General features: G+C 34.2%; 3 protein-coding genes across 7 annotated transcripts; all 3 read right to left on the bottom strand.

Annotated features, from left to right (window-relative positions):
- Positions 1–2,168: 2,168 nt before the first annotated feature.
- LOC110822606 (uncharacterized) lies at positions 2,169–2,738 on the bottom strand. Its single transcript, XM_022052743.2, has one exon. The coding sequence runs from the start codon at positions 2,516–2,518 to the stop codon at positions 2,315–2,317; it is 204 nt and encodes a 67-aa protein (XP_021908435.1). The 5' UTR covers positions 2,519–2,738; the 3' UTR covers positions 2,169–2,314.
- Positions 2,739–9,588: 6,850 nt separating this feature from the next.
- Positions 9,589–10,373, bottom strand: LOC110822827 (chaperone protein dnaJ 11, chloroplastic-like). Its single transcript, XM_022053046.2, has one exon. It carries the CDS (start codon positions 10,235–10,237, stop codon positions 9,803–9,805), a length of 435 nt encoding a protein of 144 aa, XP_021908738.1. The 5' UTR covers positions 10,238–10,373; the 3' UTR covers positions 9,589–9,802.
- Positions 10,374–13,202: 2,829 nt separating this feature from the next.
- Positions 13,203–17,197, bottom strand: LOC110822819 (BRISC complex subunit Abro1-like protein). 5 transcript variants are annotated; one of them, XR_002541296.2, is made up of 5 exons: positions 16,196–17,197; positions 15,875–15,950; positions 15,159–15,252; positions 14,480–14,573; positions 13,203–13,704 (listed from the first exon to the last, which is right to left on the bottom strand). XR_002541296.2 is itself a non-coding variant. In XM_022053040.2 (3 exons), exons 1-2 carry the CDS (start codon positions 17,090–17,092, stop codon positions 15,903–15,905), a joined length of 945 nt encoding a protein of 314 aa, XP_021908732.1. In that variant the 5' UTR covers positions 17,093–17,197; the 3' UTR covers positions 13,203–13,704; positions 15,875–15,902. The 5 variants fall into 5 exon arrangements, 2 of the variants coding, with proteins under 2 accessions (XP_021908732.1, XP_021908731.1); XR_002541297.2 differs by lacking the exon at positions 14,480–14,573; XR_002541298.2 differs by lacking the exon at positions 15,159–15,252.
- Positions 17,198–17,230: the final 33 nt, after the last annotated feature.

Raw genomic sequence — 17,230 nt, 5'->3', positions numbered from 1 at the left:
AGTCATTGAAAGAGATTGTTTTGATTGATTAGCTGATTTTTTAGTTTACGAGAGAAACTCTATTATTTATTGTTCTATTGTAAGCAAACTGCTATGAATTGAATGAGGTTCACTATTTTTGAAGTTTATTTTAAATTTAAGCTTGTAATGATCTTTTAATTGTTGTTGTAGTCGATCAACATGTCACTTCTGCTTAGCGGGATAGAGATGAAAAATGTGTATTTTGAAAATTGAAGTGCTGGTAAGGTAATAAAAAAGAGACTTAAGTATAGACATGAGAGAATTCTAAATTTGAGCTTAAAGCACTCTAGAAATTGAAGTCCAGGTTAGCTTTAAAACGATAAATATATGAATGTTAAATGATGCATTGTTTGATATTTTTTTATTTATTTAACACACTACTTTTCTTTTGCCGTAACAGTGAATTCTAAGAAATTTAAAAATTATTACGCGGCTGCTTTTTTATTATTCAATCTAATTGTTGTCAACAATACTTTCATTTTACTTCAAAAAGTGTTCTCTTAATCCTAGGTTATTTATTGGTATTCTCTTCTAAAAAACATGTAATCATTTGCTATAAGCAATATTAATTTTAGATGATAGTGAAACTACCATTTTAAATGTCTGATCAAACACGTGACTACAAGATTGTTGCATTCTCTATAGAGGATAGAGATTTAACATTCACTCCAAATGATCCAAGGTCCCCTGCAAAGCCCAAAGTGCAGCTTCAAACCCTTGAAGGTTCAATTTTTTTTTTAAATTTTACTGTGTTAGTGCCTAATGTTCTAAGGGTTTGAGCAATTTTGATATATTTATATATATAGCAAAAAAAGCTCATGGAAAATATGCATTTAAGACATTTTTAACTGTTGGCTACTACTACTGAATCTTGATCCTTGGCCCTTGCCACATATGTAGTCATGTTCAAGAATCACTTTCATAATATTTGTTCCTTCTCGATAATTCATTTGCAGGGAACCTCAGCGGTTTTTTCTTGGAAGAGATCATATAACTGTAGCATGCTTTTGAACATATTTGTGTAATAGGGCTCAAGAAAAAAAAATAGTCTTGCCTTTGCCTTTACCTCTTTGGTGTCTATTCAATGATTCATACTCTTTTGTGGGAATAAAAATAGTTGTGAATATGCTGCTAAGGTTAAATGAATATCTTCCCACGTAAAGGGGTTTATTTGACTTCTTCTAAATATAAAACGATGATTGACAACGCTGATGCTTCCCAATAAAGATATGGATAAACATTAAAGCAGCTAATCAAAATTTTCAACATGCTGTATAAAGTCCAAATGAAATCAAGACTGCGGTGAACCGTTTGAAATTGTTTCCCCTCTCAAGTCTAAAATTAATTTAAACGGCGTCGTACGTAGTCAAAGAACAAAGAAAGAAGATAGAGAACGCACACCCACCGCCCGTTGGGTTTCTTGGTAAGCGGTGGTCGCCTGCCGCTGTGTTATCCCGAGGAAACAAACTCCTCCATCCCGTCAACACAAATCCTAATTTTAAAACAAAATATGTACATTCATAACTTTCTTTCACACTCTAATATATTCAAATAAAATTTATTTTTTACAATTTTTTTTGGGGTTTTTTTTTTTCTTTGCAAAATTTGTTGCTGGGTTGTCAAGAGACAAATGCACAATATTATATAAATTTTCTAATATATTAAAAAGCTATAAATGTACCCACCATCTAATATTATGGTTTAAAGCTCTATTTTTATGGAAGCATCCTGTAAAAATCTTCTTTCAACAAAAAAAACCACCCTGTAAAAGGATTTGTAACTTTCTGTCATATTTTTGGCATGGCGAACTTCTTATAAAGCTGGTAAGGTAATAATTTCTTAAAAGAATGATGTATAGTAAAGCAAAAGATGAACAATTTAATTCAATTCTTGTTCTTGATTAATAATCTACCAAACAGTTAATTGATTTAAAACAAATCCTTAGAGCTAATAAGAAATTTATATGCTATAAAGCTCGTCCTTATCACCTGATTCATTCCAACTTTTAAGCTAAACTAAAATAAACTAAAACCTTTACTCGAATAAATAATCAGAAAGAATGACTGAACCGTTATCTCTTTAGTTTATATACATATATATATATATAAAGAAATAATCCAAATAGAAAAAAGTACCAATCGCAAAAATCAAGCAAGCGCACAAATTACCATAAATAATACAAATAATTTGAAAAAAAATATATGTATATATCATAAATCCAACATAATCCCCAGAAAATTCTAAACACAAACACCCAGGTAAAGGGAAAAAATAAAACTAATAGATGAAATCCCTAGAACGGTGAGGGAGGCGGCGCATACCCCAAAAAGGGCCTCCCACAAAGATTCCCAGGAATGCTTGCGTCGCAGTCGTGAATAGTTTCCTTGAGCTTGTGAAATCCATTCTTGAAAACCCCAAATCCAAACAAAAACCCGATCAAGATGACTACCAGTATCACGCACGTGCACAGCATGCACATCCTACTTCCACAACACATCTCTCTTCTGCTCTTTACGATCGAAAAGAATACGTGTTCTTCAGATCTTGAAACTCTCTGGTTTGTTAGAGAGAGAGAGAGGGGGAGAGAGAGAATTGATTTGTTGAGGAAGTGATTAGTGAGAGGGAGAACGTGTGGAGAAAAAGATGGGAAAAGAGGAGGTAATGTGGATTTTGGGAACGAGAGAATAGAATTCAGACGTTACATGGCTTTTAAATTAGTTGGCTTAAAAGGAAAGCAAACACAGTTTTCATATTTTATGAAATAAATAATTATTACTTTTTTCTTATATTATAAAAAGCACTTTTCTAATTTCCATTTCATCCGTCATTCCGTGACGTCTGCTCTAAATTTAAATGGGTTTTTTTTTTTCTTTCTTTATTTTTTAATTTTATTTTGTTCCTATTTTTTTTTTTAAAAAAAATTAAATTTGAAAGCCATAATTAAGAATTAAATACTATTGCTTAAAATTAATATAAGTTGGAGCTTATAATAATATTGGCTAATTGATTACATGAGTTGAAGTAAATTTGGCTTTTAAATAAAAATTTCTAATTAACTTAAATATAAATAAGAAAATTCATGTTTTTTATTTTAATCGTGGAGGTTCTGCTCACACAGCCCAAAATCAACAAAAACAAAATGGGCCCACCACATGAAATAACACCGAGAACCAAAAAAACAAAGTCTATTTTCGTAAATAGTCCAGGCTGTATATATTGCATGTGTTATATAAAATAGTATTATTTATTCTTTATTCAAATTAATGTTTGTCTCAATTTTTAAACGTAATTTTGAATGCACAATAGTAATCAAAGTGTAAAAACTAACAACAAAATACTTTTAGCACTAAGTTTCAAATTATTATATATTTATAATAAACTTATAGTAATTCAATTACAATGTGTGATTCATTATAGGATGTCATTTTGGGTTAGCAGATTAGATAATAAAAGACAATTCTTTTCTTTTACCTTTTTTTTTTTGAAAAAAAAAAATAGTATAAATATCTGACTATGAGTAACTTTTAATTTAAATGTGCAAAATTGTAGTAATCATATAAATTAAATATATATTTTTAATTAACACACAATTGTTTTGAGAGATATTTATTAAAGGGGAAAAAAAAATGATTTGGTAATGGTATTTTGGAAGGTTTTAACAATAAAAAAATATAAAGCTACAATTACTATATCACCCTTTGATATGCACAAATATAATTTGTAATACATATTATTTATAAGGTCAAGTTCATCCGTGTTATAAATATCCAAGGTGGTATTAATATCATATATCGATTATTACAATTTATTCACAATCAATAAATTATAAGATTTGAGATATTAAATAAGCTTTTTGTGCTTTTATGGAATTTGATTGAATAATTTCAGTCTTGAAAAAAATACTTGCCTCAAAACTTGAGACAAAAAATCTTGAAATTTTGAAATATTTCATTTAGATGGAAATAGTTAAAAAAACATAAACAAATGAGTGTAAATCAATATTCACCCCCGGAGAACTAAATGTTACATTCCGGGCATAAAAAGAATGTCTTCCGATAAACAAAAGATAATATCATATATTAATTAAAAAATTGATTACTTTTCAATCAAGTTTGCAATAAGTGTTGTAAGTCAATTAATAAATAACTTAATAAAAAATATTTACAAATTGTGAATTGAATTTTACAATACTTCATGCCAAAAAAATCTTAATTTTTAGAAAAATCATAAAAAGTAATGTAGAGATATTCACTTATGCTAACTTGGCATGATATGTCATATGCAAAAAATCAACTTCTAGATAGTGTTCCTATGTTTGAAAACGTCTAGCAACATGGTAGAGAGAGACAAAATTCAAAGCTATGATGTAACGGTTCCGGAAATTTAAATGGAATATATGTATTAAAAATCTCAAATACGGAAGCGTAATAAATTTTTTTATTAACATTCCTTATACAATAATCAAAACGTACTCAAAACATGAAGGAACAAATTAATTAAAAGAGATACTCGAAATAAAAACTATAAATATAACTATGAAGTCTTTAGGCGTCCCCTTCGCCGTCTTCCTGCGGAACGGGCTCAGGAACAACGTCTTCCTGATATGAAATTGTTAAATAAGGAATGAGCTACACCAGGCCAGTAAAGACATCACACTATCTCACCGCCACGGAAGTAAAGGTGGGTAGAAAACAAAAATGAGCAATGGAGCATAATTTTATAACGAACTCGTTTATTAATATAAAAACCTTTACTGTTCACTTACCTCGGTGAGATCCATAAAAACGAAATATGAAAGCAATAACATTATCATCATCATGAAATCATATAAACTGTATAACATAACACTTACCACGCCTTTGCATTTCAATCATTAAACAACATATTTTCATCTTTTACCATCCTATTAATATCCATGGGGATCCATAGGGGGTCCCCGCTACCCGTGAACCATTAACGTTACAACCTGATTCTAGGTTCGTCCCCATACCCCGTCCGGTATGGGCGCCAAAACACATAAGGTCTCCATACCCCATCCGATATGAGAGACCACATTCTTGGTAGGGTTCCCTACGGACCCGGTCCGTCCACCATCTCCCAGGATATCTAGTCAGGCTGTCTACATTTTCTACTTATCAACTCACATAACCTTTCTGCCTTTTTCCTTAATTTCAATCATACACAACATATAAACCAGTAATTGACACCAAACAAGACAATACAGTATTGGGTTAATCATAATATCAATCATAATAAAAAAATCATGATTCATGCATACGAGACCATAAAATAATTACATCAAACATCATGCTGCATTTAATACTGAAAAATATATCAAACAATAACATACCAACACTGTGTCAGACTCGGGCTCCATTGGCAACCGTAATCAATTATACATCGACAAAGTCACAAAGTACAGTTTAATTATTTATTTAGCTTTAATACCGTGATAGGAAATAGGGTGAGGGGTCCTTACTTGTTTCGGGGTCTGAAATCGACTCTATAGTGCGCATACGGGCTGTCCTTAATTTCCCTAAATATTTTTCAAAAAACTGAAAAGCACTACCAGTACCTGCACGTGACCCAAAAAATCCCAATATCGGAATTCCAGCATGGTGGCTCCGCCGTGCTCCGGCGACGGCGCCCCCGCAAGCGGCGGCAATTCACCTCGGGTTGGCATTTTTCGGTCGAATTTTGGCCACACTTGCATCGGTCCCTGTGATAAAACAACCCTAGGGCCATCGGTGGGCCAAAAAATCACGAAAAATCGAGACTTACCGGCGGCGGTGCTCTCGGGTGCGGCGGCTCCTCCGGCGTGAGTCGCGTTTTGATGTTTGACTCCGATCAACCTGTAGAGAAAAGAACGATGATCACAGTAGTATAAAATTTACATCGAACGGAGGCCGGGAAGGGCCTCATCGGAGGCAAAAACTGAGGAGGGGCGCGGCAGCGCCGCTGGGCTTCGGCTGGGTTTTTCGGCCGTTTGGCCGGTGGTTTGACTCCGGTTTGGCCATAGGCGGACTCAACATCGAAAAACGAGCAAGGGGGAGAAAATTTACCTCGATCGGCGGTCGAAAACTTCCTCGGTGCGGCGGCGGGTGGCGGCGGCCGACTCCTCTGGCGTTTGGTTCTTCTTCTCCAGCAAGGCACTGGCGGCTAGGGTTTTTGTGGTCAGGTGTGGGTGGGGTTATTTATACCCTTTGCCTTTTAATCTTAACCGTCCATCAAGATTAAATCTGGGTCGTCTATCGCGATGCAATCTGGACCGTCCGTGCCTGATTGAATCTGGGTCGTCCGTGCGCACGTTTGATCTAGGTCGTCCGTGCGCGCGGGAACAGATCTGGACCGTCCAATCGCGCACACGCGGATCGCCTATGTGGCCCGTTCCCTGGTCAGCGTTGCCTTGCCATGCGGCGGGTCCTGGTTGGCCGAGGCTGCTGACCGGGCCGCTTACTTGGCTGCTGAGGTGGGTGCTGACGTGACACAATTTTTCTAAATTGCGTTTTGACCCATGGTTTCTGATTTTTTTTTCAAAAATACCCCCAGAATCTAAATTTTCACCCATTTTTCCCAAAATCAATTTCAATTAAATCCAAATAATATTTTTACCCAATTTTATCATTATTATTATTTTTATTTTCATTAAATTAAATTAAAATAAATAAAAAATAAAAATAATAAAATAAAATTTTATTTTACTTGGGTGTTACATATGACACTTGAAATGTGTAAAGCAATGTCCTTTAATGTGTACTAAAGGAGTTATAAACTGAGAAATCTAATCCCATAAATGTGTTACAAGATAATATATTTGCAATGAATATTACAAGAATTTGATTTACTATGTAACGACCCCGAAAATTCTAAAGAAAATAATTTATAAATTTAGTGCGGAAACGAAATAAATAGTTAGGGTTTACATTCCTTACATAATAACTGAAAGTACTAAATAGGGTTTACGGGATAAAAGAACAATTAAGAACTAAGAAAATAAATTAAAAGTAAACAAACTGAGTATTCTATTCGCAATTCTCTTGTGGATCGGGATCTGGATCCTGGTCTTCTTGATCTGAAATGGTTAATGAAAGAATAAGTTACACTACCCTAGTAAGAATATCACGCTACTCATTAACACAGAAATGAAGGTTGGTAGAAATCATAAAAACAACTAATGAAGCTCTTAATTAAGCAACATTATTTATCATAAATAAAATCATTTACCGTCTACTTACTGTAGCGAGATTTATAAAAATAACCTATAGGTGCAATAACATAACACATATTATAATTTTATATGCAATCGGTTGGAACAACAATTTTCTCTTTTATCAGCCTATTGGTATCCATAGGGTCCATAGGTATGTCCCCACAATGCGTGAACCATTTTCTTTTAACATTTTCAATTAACGGGCCGTCCCCATACCCTGTCCGGTATGAGCGCCAAATTACTAAATCTCGATACCTTGTCTGGTATGAACAACGTTCACGGTAGAGTTTTCTATGTACACGATCCGTCCACCATCTTCCAGAATATCCAGTAATGCTGCAGTTTCATCCATTCACTTAATCGAATACTTTTTCGATTACCTTTAATTTTTAGTTTTCCGACTCAACTGTAATAATATAAAGTAAGCAATACATGCATTCAAACTATAAAATCAATCAATCAGTTATTATCATACATTCAAACTGTAAAAATCAATTAACAGGATCAGCAGTGAATAATTTCTGGTTCTGACTCTATTAGTAATCTGTAATTAATTATGAATATTTTTTTAAATTATACAAAATACTGTATTATTATTAATTAGACTTCAATTCCATAACAGAGAATAAAATGAGTGATTCTTACTCAAATTGATGCACAAAGTGCTAAACTTATTGATTGTGCCTACTGGCGGTCCCCGGGTTTCCTAAATTTTTTTCAGAGATTAAAACGCGCTTTAAGTACCTAGAAATTTTTCAAAAAATCCAAAATCAGTATTAGGACCCCTTTTTGGCCAATTTTAAAATTCTGACATGGGGGCTCTGCTGTGCTCGGTGATGGAACTGCCGCCCACGGCGGTGGTTTGCCTCGGGTCAACTGTTTTCGTCCGGTTTTGTATCAATCCCTGCGAGAAAACACATTAAGAGGTCTCGGTTGACAAAAAAAAAATAGAAAAATCGAAACTCACCAGCGGCGGGGTTCTCTGGTGTGGCAGCTTCACCGGCTCACTTTTGCAGTTGGGTGTCTTGCTTCGCTCATCCTGTAGAGAAGGAAACAATGATTACAATGGTAGAAGAATTATGCATAACGGGAATCGGGAAGAGTCTCATCAGAGGCCTTTTTTGTATTTTCCTGCGGTAGCGCCGTCGGGCTTTGCCCGCGATTTCCAGTCAATCCGCCGGTCCTTTTGCTCCGATTTGGTCATGAGAATATTGAAAATCGAATTTCGAGTAAATGAGAGAATTTTTACCTCGTTTGGCGGTCGAAAGTGGCTCCGGCGCGGCGGCGGCTGGGTTTTTTTCTCCGGCGAGGGGGGTATGGCGGTTAGGGTTAAGATTTGGTGTGAAGAAGGTTATTTATATCCGTCCCCTTTTAATCTGGGTCGTCAATCGCATTTGATCTGAACCTTCTGATCGCGATTAAATAGGAAGTGAATCTGTACCGTTCATCGCAATTTAATCTGAACCTCCGATCGTATGTAAATAAAAAGTGGATCTGGACCGTTTATCGCATTTAAATCTGACCGTCCGATCGCGTCTGGAGAGAGAACGAATCTGAATCGTCTGTGCGGGCGGGAACGAATTTGGATCGTCCAATCGCGGGGACGCAGATCGCCAGCATGGCCTCCCGCGTGGCACCGCGCCAGTGTCCATTGCCACGCGACAGGCTCCAGTTTGTTGGATCTGCTGACTGGGCGTCCTACATGACACAATTTTACTAAATTACGTTTCAACTCCCAATTTCTGAATTTTCTTTTAAAAATACCCAAATAACCCAAATTTTTACTTTTTTAAAAAAAATTATTTTCAATTACATCATCCATTTAATTTTTTCATTTTTACATTAAATAATAGTTAAAAAAATAAAATTTAGATTATATATATTAATTTAAATATTACAAATTAAATTCTGGATATTACATACTATAATAGCACAAAATTAATATTTTATAACGGATAATCAATGTGGTATATATTTTATCCAACCAACAATAATCGACATACTGACTAAGGCCTTGTGAAGACAGAAATTTAAGGACTTGAGCTCCAAGTTTGGGATGGGGAAGTATAGAAATATACAGAAATAACATGAGAATATCTAGGATTAAACAAAAAGCGTAGGTACTAAAATCCTAAATAAAGGAAAGTTTCCTAAATCTTTTAAATTTATATTTTCTGTTCTATTTATAAAAATTTTGATTTGAAATCTAACCCTATAATGAATCTAATTAGTATAAAAATTATAGAACAGAATTTGCAGCTTTCTTCAAAAAATGTTCTGCAATGTACTCCTAAGAGTAACTAATAATTTTCAGCCCAGAAAAGCAAAAAAAAAAAAAAAAAAAAAAAAGAAAAGAGTAACTGAAAATTTAGTTCCAGTCACCATTTTTTTCCTGGTGACTGGAACTTCATTAAAATTAGAATTATGCCGAAACTATTTACTGTAGAATTTACATCTGCTGGCGGAGATTGTCACATCCCCCGACATGTACACACTCCGGTACCTAAAACCTAAACCACTTTCCCAAAACAAAGAGAAAAAACAAAAATACTTCAATTTAACCCAACTGTTCTACCAGCACTGATCCGTTTCCCATGTTCGGGTCGGGTAAGCCCGTGAATAGCGTGCCTTTGGTCTCCTGTCTGTAACCAGCGACAAATCATAGCGCATCCTGGTGGTCGGATCGGACAGTGTGGCGTAGGCGTTGTGGATCTGTATGAAATCATTGCCGTCCGATTCCGAGGCGTCGGGATGGTACACCTTCGCCAAACTTCGATAAGCTGTCTTGATCTCAGTGAACGACGCCGTTTCCTTCACTCTGAGAACCTCGTAGAGGCTCCCTCTCGTCCTAATCGTCGCGGCAGGCGCTTCTGCAGCGAACGTCTGAACCGAGGCCCGGCAGGGGGCGGCTCTGAAACCGAATCGAACGGCATGGGGCGGCGAATGAGAGGCTCCTGGAGGGAAGAAAACCGGTTTCGCGAGGGAGAAAGGTAGAGTTGAGTACATAATCGAAGGAGAATTTGAAAGAATTAAGGAGAAAATGAGGAAGAAGAATGAGAGGAATGTGAATGAAAGGGGGGAGGGAGGGAAGAGTACTTATTGAAGGTATAACGCCTGAAACCATGAGTTTTGAGGAATTTCAAATTCTGGGGATGGGGCCATTAGTTTACTTGACTTTTACCTTCTAGAACTTCTTTTTTTATTATTATTTTTTAATTAAAAAATTTAAAATAAAAAATCTTAAATTTAAATTTTATAAATATTTCATAAAAATAGAATTTAAATCAAACCACCCTTCAATTATTAAAAAAAAAAAATAATAATAATAATAAAAATTTTTAATGATTTATTATGTAAATTACTAATATGATATGTGGTCTTTGATTAGTTTTCGTGTCAAGTTAATCTCAAATTAATTTCTTGAAGACAATTATTTATATATCTTATATATTTATTTTGTAAATATATATATATATAATTACTTGGTACGTACTTTTCTTCAGTCTATTCTACACATAAATACAAATTGACTTTGGCAAATTACAATAAAATTTCACAAAGCTGAAGAAAAGACTTCTAGAATTTCAGACTCGTGGTTTAACGTGGCTGTCCTTGTTGATTTAATTGAAAATATTAATGTTGTGCTTAAAATTTATTAAATAAATTTTTAAATGGTGTGATGTTTTCAAGGTCCAAATTTGATCAAAAGGACAATTGATTAGAATAATTTTTTGTCAATTTTTAATATATCATATTTTTAACAAAAAAAATAAGCTCCTGAAATTAAAATTTTAATTAAAAAACAAAGGACCTAGTCGCATATGTGCAAATTACTAGAAGACAAAGGCTACTTGTACTCTACAACCAAATCTTTCCAAGAAATTTCCTAATCGCCGCTTGATTCAAAACCTTTTCATCATCTGATCAACTTTTACGAATCCAACGGTCAAAGACCACTGAAATCTGACCCAATAGTTTGAAGCTTGTTACATGGAATGCAATATGGTCGGCTACTCACGTGCCACGATTTCTAGAAGCAATTCGTGTTATCCGTGTAATTTTTTTTTTTAATAAAAAAATTGGGTATTTTTTATTGGAAATAGCATAGGCCAAATAAAAATGAAATATTAATAAAAAATATTTTAGTTAATATCCTCAAATTTCTTTAAACATAGAAAGTTTTTTATATATAAAAATAATGAAATTGTTGTTCATATTATCTTTAGGGCACTCATATATATATATATATATATCATAAACTATAATTAACTCTTTTACGAGATTAAAAATTTAAAACATGGAGGCAAATAATGGTACATCAAACACATAAACAAAAAGTAAAAAAGAAAAAGTAAATTATGTGGAATTCATAATTTTGCTTAGGAATATATGATATAAAACTAGTAAAAAATTTCGTATATGTGTATATATATATATATATATATATTGAATAGGTTGTACAATATTTACATAAATGTAAACAATTTTCTTATTTAATATTACAAACATTATTTTCTTCATGTAATTACATTTTATTATCTACTTCGGCTATGATATGGGTAGAATCATTTTTATATTTAATGATTATGTTTTTCTAGGGATGTTCATTACACACACACACACACATATATATATATATATTGTCCTGATAATACCACATGCTGAATATAATGGCATCCAATGATTAAAATCATCTACTACTATTATTACTATCAACCAAAAAAAATATAATGACATCGAATGATTAAAATCATCTACTACTACTATTACTACCAACCAAGAAAAAAAATGCTTATCTTAATTGGTATTGATTAAGATATACACATACTTATATATGTATATATGAGAAGTTAATGGGGTACCATAAACCTTCCTATTCCTCTACGCTTTTTAGTTTTTAATATTTTCACTTTGAAGGGGATTAAAAAACATATTTAGAGATCATAATTGTGTTTTAAGATAAATCTATGGTTACATTATATTTTGAAGGTTGTTGATCAATATTATACATAAATCCAGAGTTATGTTAGCTGTTATTCACATTAATAAATCCAATGATGGGGGGAGTATGGTTGCTTTCTTTTTTGAGATGCTTACTATATTATCACTATAACTAAAAGTACATACAAAGAATGCACTATTTTATATTAGTCACAACATAATGAATAAAATAGTTTTATATACTGATATTACCAAGCCGAATAATCCAGCTAATTTATAATATATATACGATGATCTGGTTTACAAACGATTAACTAACTATATATATATATATATATATGTGGTTGTTGTATGTAATCAATTAATTGATGGCACCAAATATATAATAGTATAATTTAACTTATAACTTAAGGGTACCACCATAATTTAGTACTTTGGTTATGGTAATGATAATTTTTAGCTTAATATAAGGATTTTGAGTACCACCTAATCTGGGTTTCTACTCCAAAAAAATTCCAGTAATAGTATGATACTTATTTTGAATTTTATACTTAAAAACGGATTCAAGTAAACATAAAATTTAAAGATGTTATAAAAATTTTAAATTTCTTCGATTGTATGTGATGTTGAAATATATGCAGCGTTATTAATTATCAAAATGTCAAATGTCAAAACTAATGATTCTACTTGAATAAAGACTAAATATTCTATTTAAAGATTGAAAAATAATTTACATATTTCAAAATACAACATAGAGTTGTGGAATAAAATTTTCTAATCACGTGAAATTATTCTTTCTTTCTTAAGTATAAAAGAAGTTTAGAGTCAAACTTTTAACTCATTATGATTTTTCTAATTAAAAAAATTCAACAAATGAATCATGTTTCTTTCTCAAACAAAAAACATAATATATTGGTCGAAATTTATGCTAACTTAAATCTTCACATTTTTCGTATTAAAATATTAGTAATTTAAATTTTTAATCTCTTAGAATTAAATATTATAAAACAACTATCACTATTCCATAACATATCCACAACAAAATTATTCTCACTTATTATCTCTTATAGCTGACTTATCTTTTATTTTACAAATTAAATAACAATTAAAAACATAATTTACCAAACATAACATCAAGAGTATTTTTAAAACAAATTTTACCAAACATTCCACTATTTTTTTTCTGAAGCTATTTTACTAAAAATTATTTTCACAATACTTTTAATAGCTTCGCTACACAAAAACCAGCCGAACCAAACAGACAATAAATCACTCTGTGAGACTTGGCTTTGGACAATTTGAATCTTCATATGGTAACGACAATTTTAAGTGTGCATGTGATCAAAAAAGGAAGCCAGCAACAGTGCCATCCTCTCCTCCTCTTAGTAATTACCAACTGAAGCCAGACAACACAAAAGAATCACCCAAGTCTTCTGATAAGCAACCAATTCAAGCTCAGAATTATGGCGTAAGATCAATGGCTACAAACTTGAACATCTACCAGGCAGGTTGCTTCTCTTTCTCCAAATATTCTATACGAGAGCATTAAGATATATGAGGAATAAGAGAAAGAAAGTTATGCTGTTAAACTAAACGTTCCCCTCTTCTGAGTGGGCCGTCTCGCTCTTGGCACAAGAAGATAATAAGCAGAAATCTTATGAGTTATCAAACAAAAGAAAAATGATAATGCCTCAAAAGTTTATCTTTCTATCTATGCATGTGTTTTAGTAGAAAATTTAAAATGTGAGATTTCCTGGCAGGTTCTTCTTGAATCTTGGCTTCTTTAAGATACATTTATATGCTGGACTTGAGTATAATCTTTTCAGGATTGTCTCTGATTCGCGTTCTATCCCATATTCCCTTAAAACTGTCAACTTATGCTTTGATAATAAATAAACCAAATTTGATACTCAGTGCATGATATTTTGGTGAATAAATATCTTTCCAGCACTGAAACTCGCAGTGCTGTGGTTCTATTCATCTTTTCAGTTTCAAATTTCCAACTTTCACACAGCCTATATATCCAAGTTAAATCTTTCACAGTTGTCTGATCAAGCCACTTCTTTCCTAAGCCAGTGTTTCTATCATCTACATGTATGAGTTCATCTTGGCTGTCTTGATTTGTAGCCATTAAGAGTAATAATTATATGTTCTAAAAATATGCCAGGTCATTTTTCATCAGAGGTGGTACTATTACTACTCAATTCAAGCCAAAGCACCAGCCTCACTCTGATAATCTGTTAGTCAACTCCATATCTCAAGTATCTATTCGTGACCAGTTATCACTGATATAAGTGGTATTGGTACCTTCTATTTAAGTCTTATGCAAGGAAATCTCCCTTCAAACCTTTAACTTGGTCAAGACAAAGAGAGTTGTGAAGAGTCAAGAAGACTTGAGAACCTAAAAGTTATAAATCATCAAAACTCTTGAGAACCTAAAGATATAATTCATGCAAAACAAAATAGTAACCAGAAAGGTACAAGCAATATAAATGTACGCAACAGTTAAATTTTAAACAGAAAATACTTAACCATTACATAGCCATGAGTGAAAGAAATGCAACTTTAGAGTAAGCATATAGTAAGTTAAGAAGTGCAGAGACAAGGATAAGAAGATATTGAAGGAAACTGCATGACGACAAACTCTTAATGAGAATAACACCAGGAACAAATTATTTAAAATAAATTAGTCGATACACAGACAATTTGACCCGCTCAAAGAAACTATACAATTCATTAAATAAAGTAAAACTATTCATCATGACTGTGAAATAGGAAAACAGAGAGGCGCAGGTCACATAAAGAAACTATGCCATAGTAAATTAAGGGTTGAAAACTTGTTTGTCCTGTACCACAATAAATTTATCAATAGCAAATTACACATAGTATGGTCAATATTACTACTAATAAGCCACAACATAGTATGATTGTTTCACTTGCTAAAAATAAGGGGTTTCTTAATCTTGGTGATACTGATCATAGTTACCAGGTTCGGTCAACCCCTCAGTGATATACATATCGAATTCTTTAAACTGATTTGTTGTACGGGATTTGCTTAGGTTCGTTTTCTCAAGCAGGACCTATAAAATTAGAAAACAAGATTTAACAAGTGGGGCAAATTGAGAAATTGCGAAAGAATAAGACTCTGGAGACTGAAAGAGAAAAGGTATGGAAAGAGAATGAAAATATAATGTTCTAATAACTTTCATTTGAAACTGAGATTACTTAAGCGTGAAATAGAAGATGTAGGCATCAAATTAAGAGCAATAGTCCATTAAATGATGTTTTTTCCTTTCTTTTTTATTTCTTTGATGGCCCCAAGGGGCTGATAAATTTCGAAACTCCTACCCTTTTGGTAAAGAGGGAGGGACATAACCATCCCAGCCAAGGTGAGATGGTTGATTTTTTTTTTTTCCTTCCTAGCTATGAGAAAAGATTTGGATCCATGACCTCTTTACATTCACAGAACAAGATCCAAGAAAGTAAGAATGTACTACTAAATTATTATTTATAATCCGAATAATGAAACTAATAAGTAGCTCCATCCAACTTTAAACCAAATTATAGAACCATTTCTACCCTGCAACCTAAATTTGGAATCATTGGAATCTCATATCCGTCCCCAACTTGATATGAAGATAATGCATTTTTGGTAACAATGATACTGACAAACAGAAGAGGTCATGAAATAAATCCAATTACCTCAAACAGAAGAGTAACAAAGCCATCATCACTCCAGTCTGGCTGCTCTGTACCTTAACTTCCTATTGTGATTTTCCTGTCAGAAGTTATTGCAAAAAATTCCATCAATTTCACTTCAAAGAAAACCACGAAAAATCAGCAATGAAACAATTATCACAGTCGATTCCAGACTGAATAAACAAATGGCCAATCTTCAACGGACCGAGAAACTCAATTGATCAGTTTGCCGACAGGCCTCCGCACGCAAAACTCCATAAAGTTCATGCCTAACTCAAAATTCAATTAAATTTGCACTGTCAACACTACAATAGACAATCTCACCTGCTCAAAAACCTTGGCGGAGCTCTCCTCAACGAGTCTGGCCACGCTCTCAATCTTAGTGAGCATCTTCTCATACAAATCCTCCACCCCCCCAGTATAATTCGCGGCGTCTGATCCCAGTAGACGGTTCAATTTCGCCACCTGAAACCCCTCCGCGCAGGCGTCTATCTCCCTCTGATCCTTTATTGCCTGTTTCATTCCACTCAAACTATCTTCATGCCTATCCTCGCTCATAGAGGAGGTCCTCAGCTCGCATCCCAGCGACGGGAATGGAGAACTGGGAATAAACGACCCATAATGCCCCCGAAACGCTGGCCCGATATTGACTATATCGACGGACCTCGGATCTAACGATTGCCTCGACGTGCAAAACTGGTACGCGCGGTACTCGTGCGTGTGTATGAATTGATCATTTAACGGAGTGGTGAAGAGGAGGAAGAGGCAGGAGGAGAGTCTGGGGTTAGGGTTTTGAGGGTTTGTGATTAAGAGGGAGAAGTGAGAGGAGAGAAAAGAAGTTACAGAGAATTCACGCATGGAAGGGCGGGAAGGAGTTTTGCGGCGAGCAGAGAACCAGCCGAGAAGGTGAGAAGTGGAAGTGGCTCGGAGAGAGTCAACTCTTCGTGGATCGACTAGACCGAGCGAGTCGTAGAAGGAAAGGGTGGTCCCGGAGCAGAGGAAGTTGGTTATGGTGGCAACAAGCTGGTACGGGGAGTCGGAGGATGGATCCGTAGACAAGTAACCGGAGGGAGAGTCATCGGGAAGAGTGGAGGTGGTGATGCGGTTGATGTGGCCGAATATGAGACCGTCAACGTCGCCTGCGGAGGAGGAAAGCCGTTGGATCATTGAGGCCAATGTGGGGCCTAATATCGCAATTTTCTCCAATGGAAGATCGTCCATGACAAACACCTGCGCAGGCGAGCCCAAGAGAACAGAAGAGGAGAATGCAGATTCCAGAATGACGCTCTACTGATTTCCTGGGCAAAGCAAAGTAGCTGAGCCAGCGTAGAGAGAACTTTTAAAGCAAACTACGACGTC

The sequence above is a fragment of the Carica papaya genome, chromosome 8 (assembly GCF_054855325.1).
Source record: "Carica papaya isolate Zhongbai chromosome 8, ASM5485532v1, whole genome shotgun sequence".
Lineage (NCBI taxonomy): Eukaryota > Viridiplantae > Streptophyta > Magnoliopsida > Brassicales > Caricaceae > Carica > Carica papaya.
Note: the sequence above shows the minus strand (reverse complement) of the source record. Positions and strands in the feature narration are given on the sequence as shown.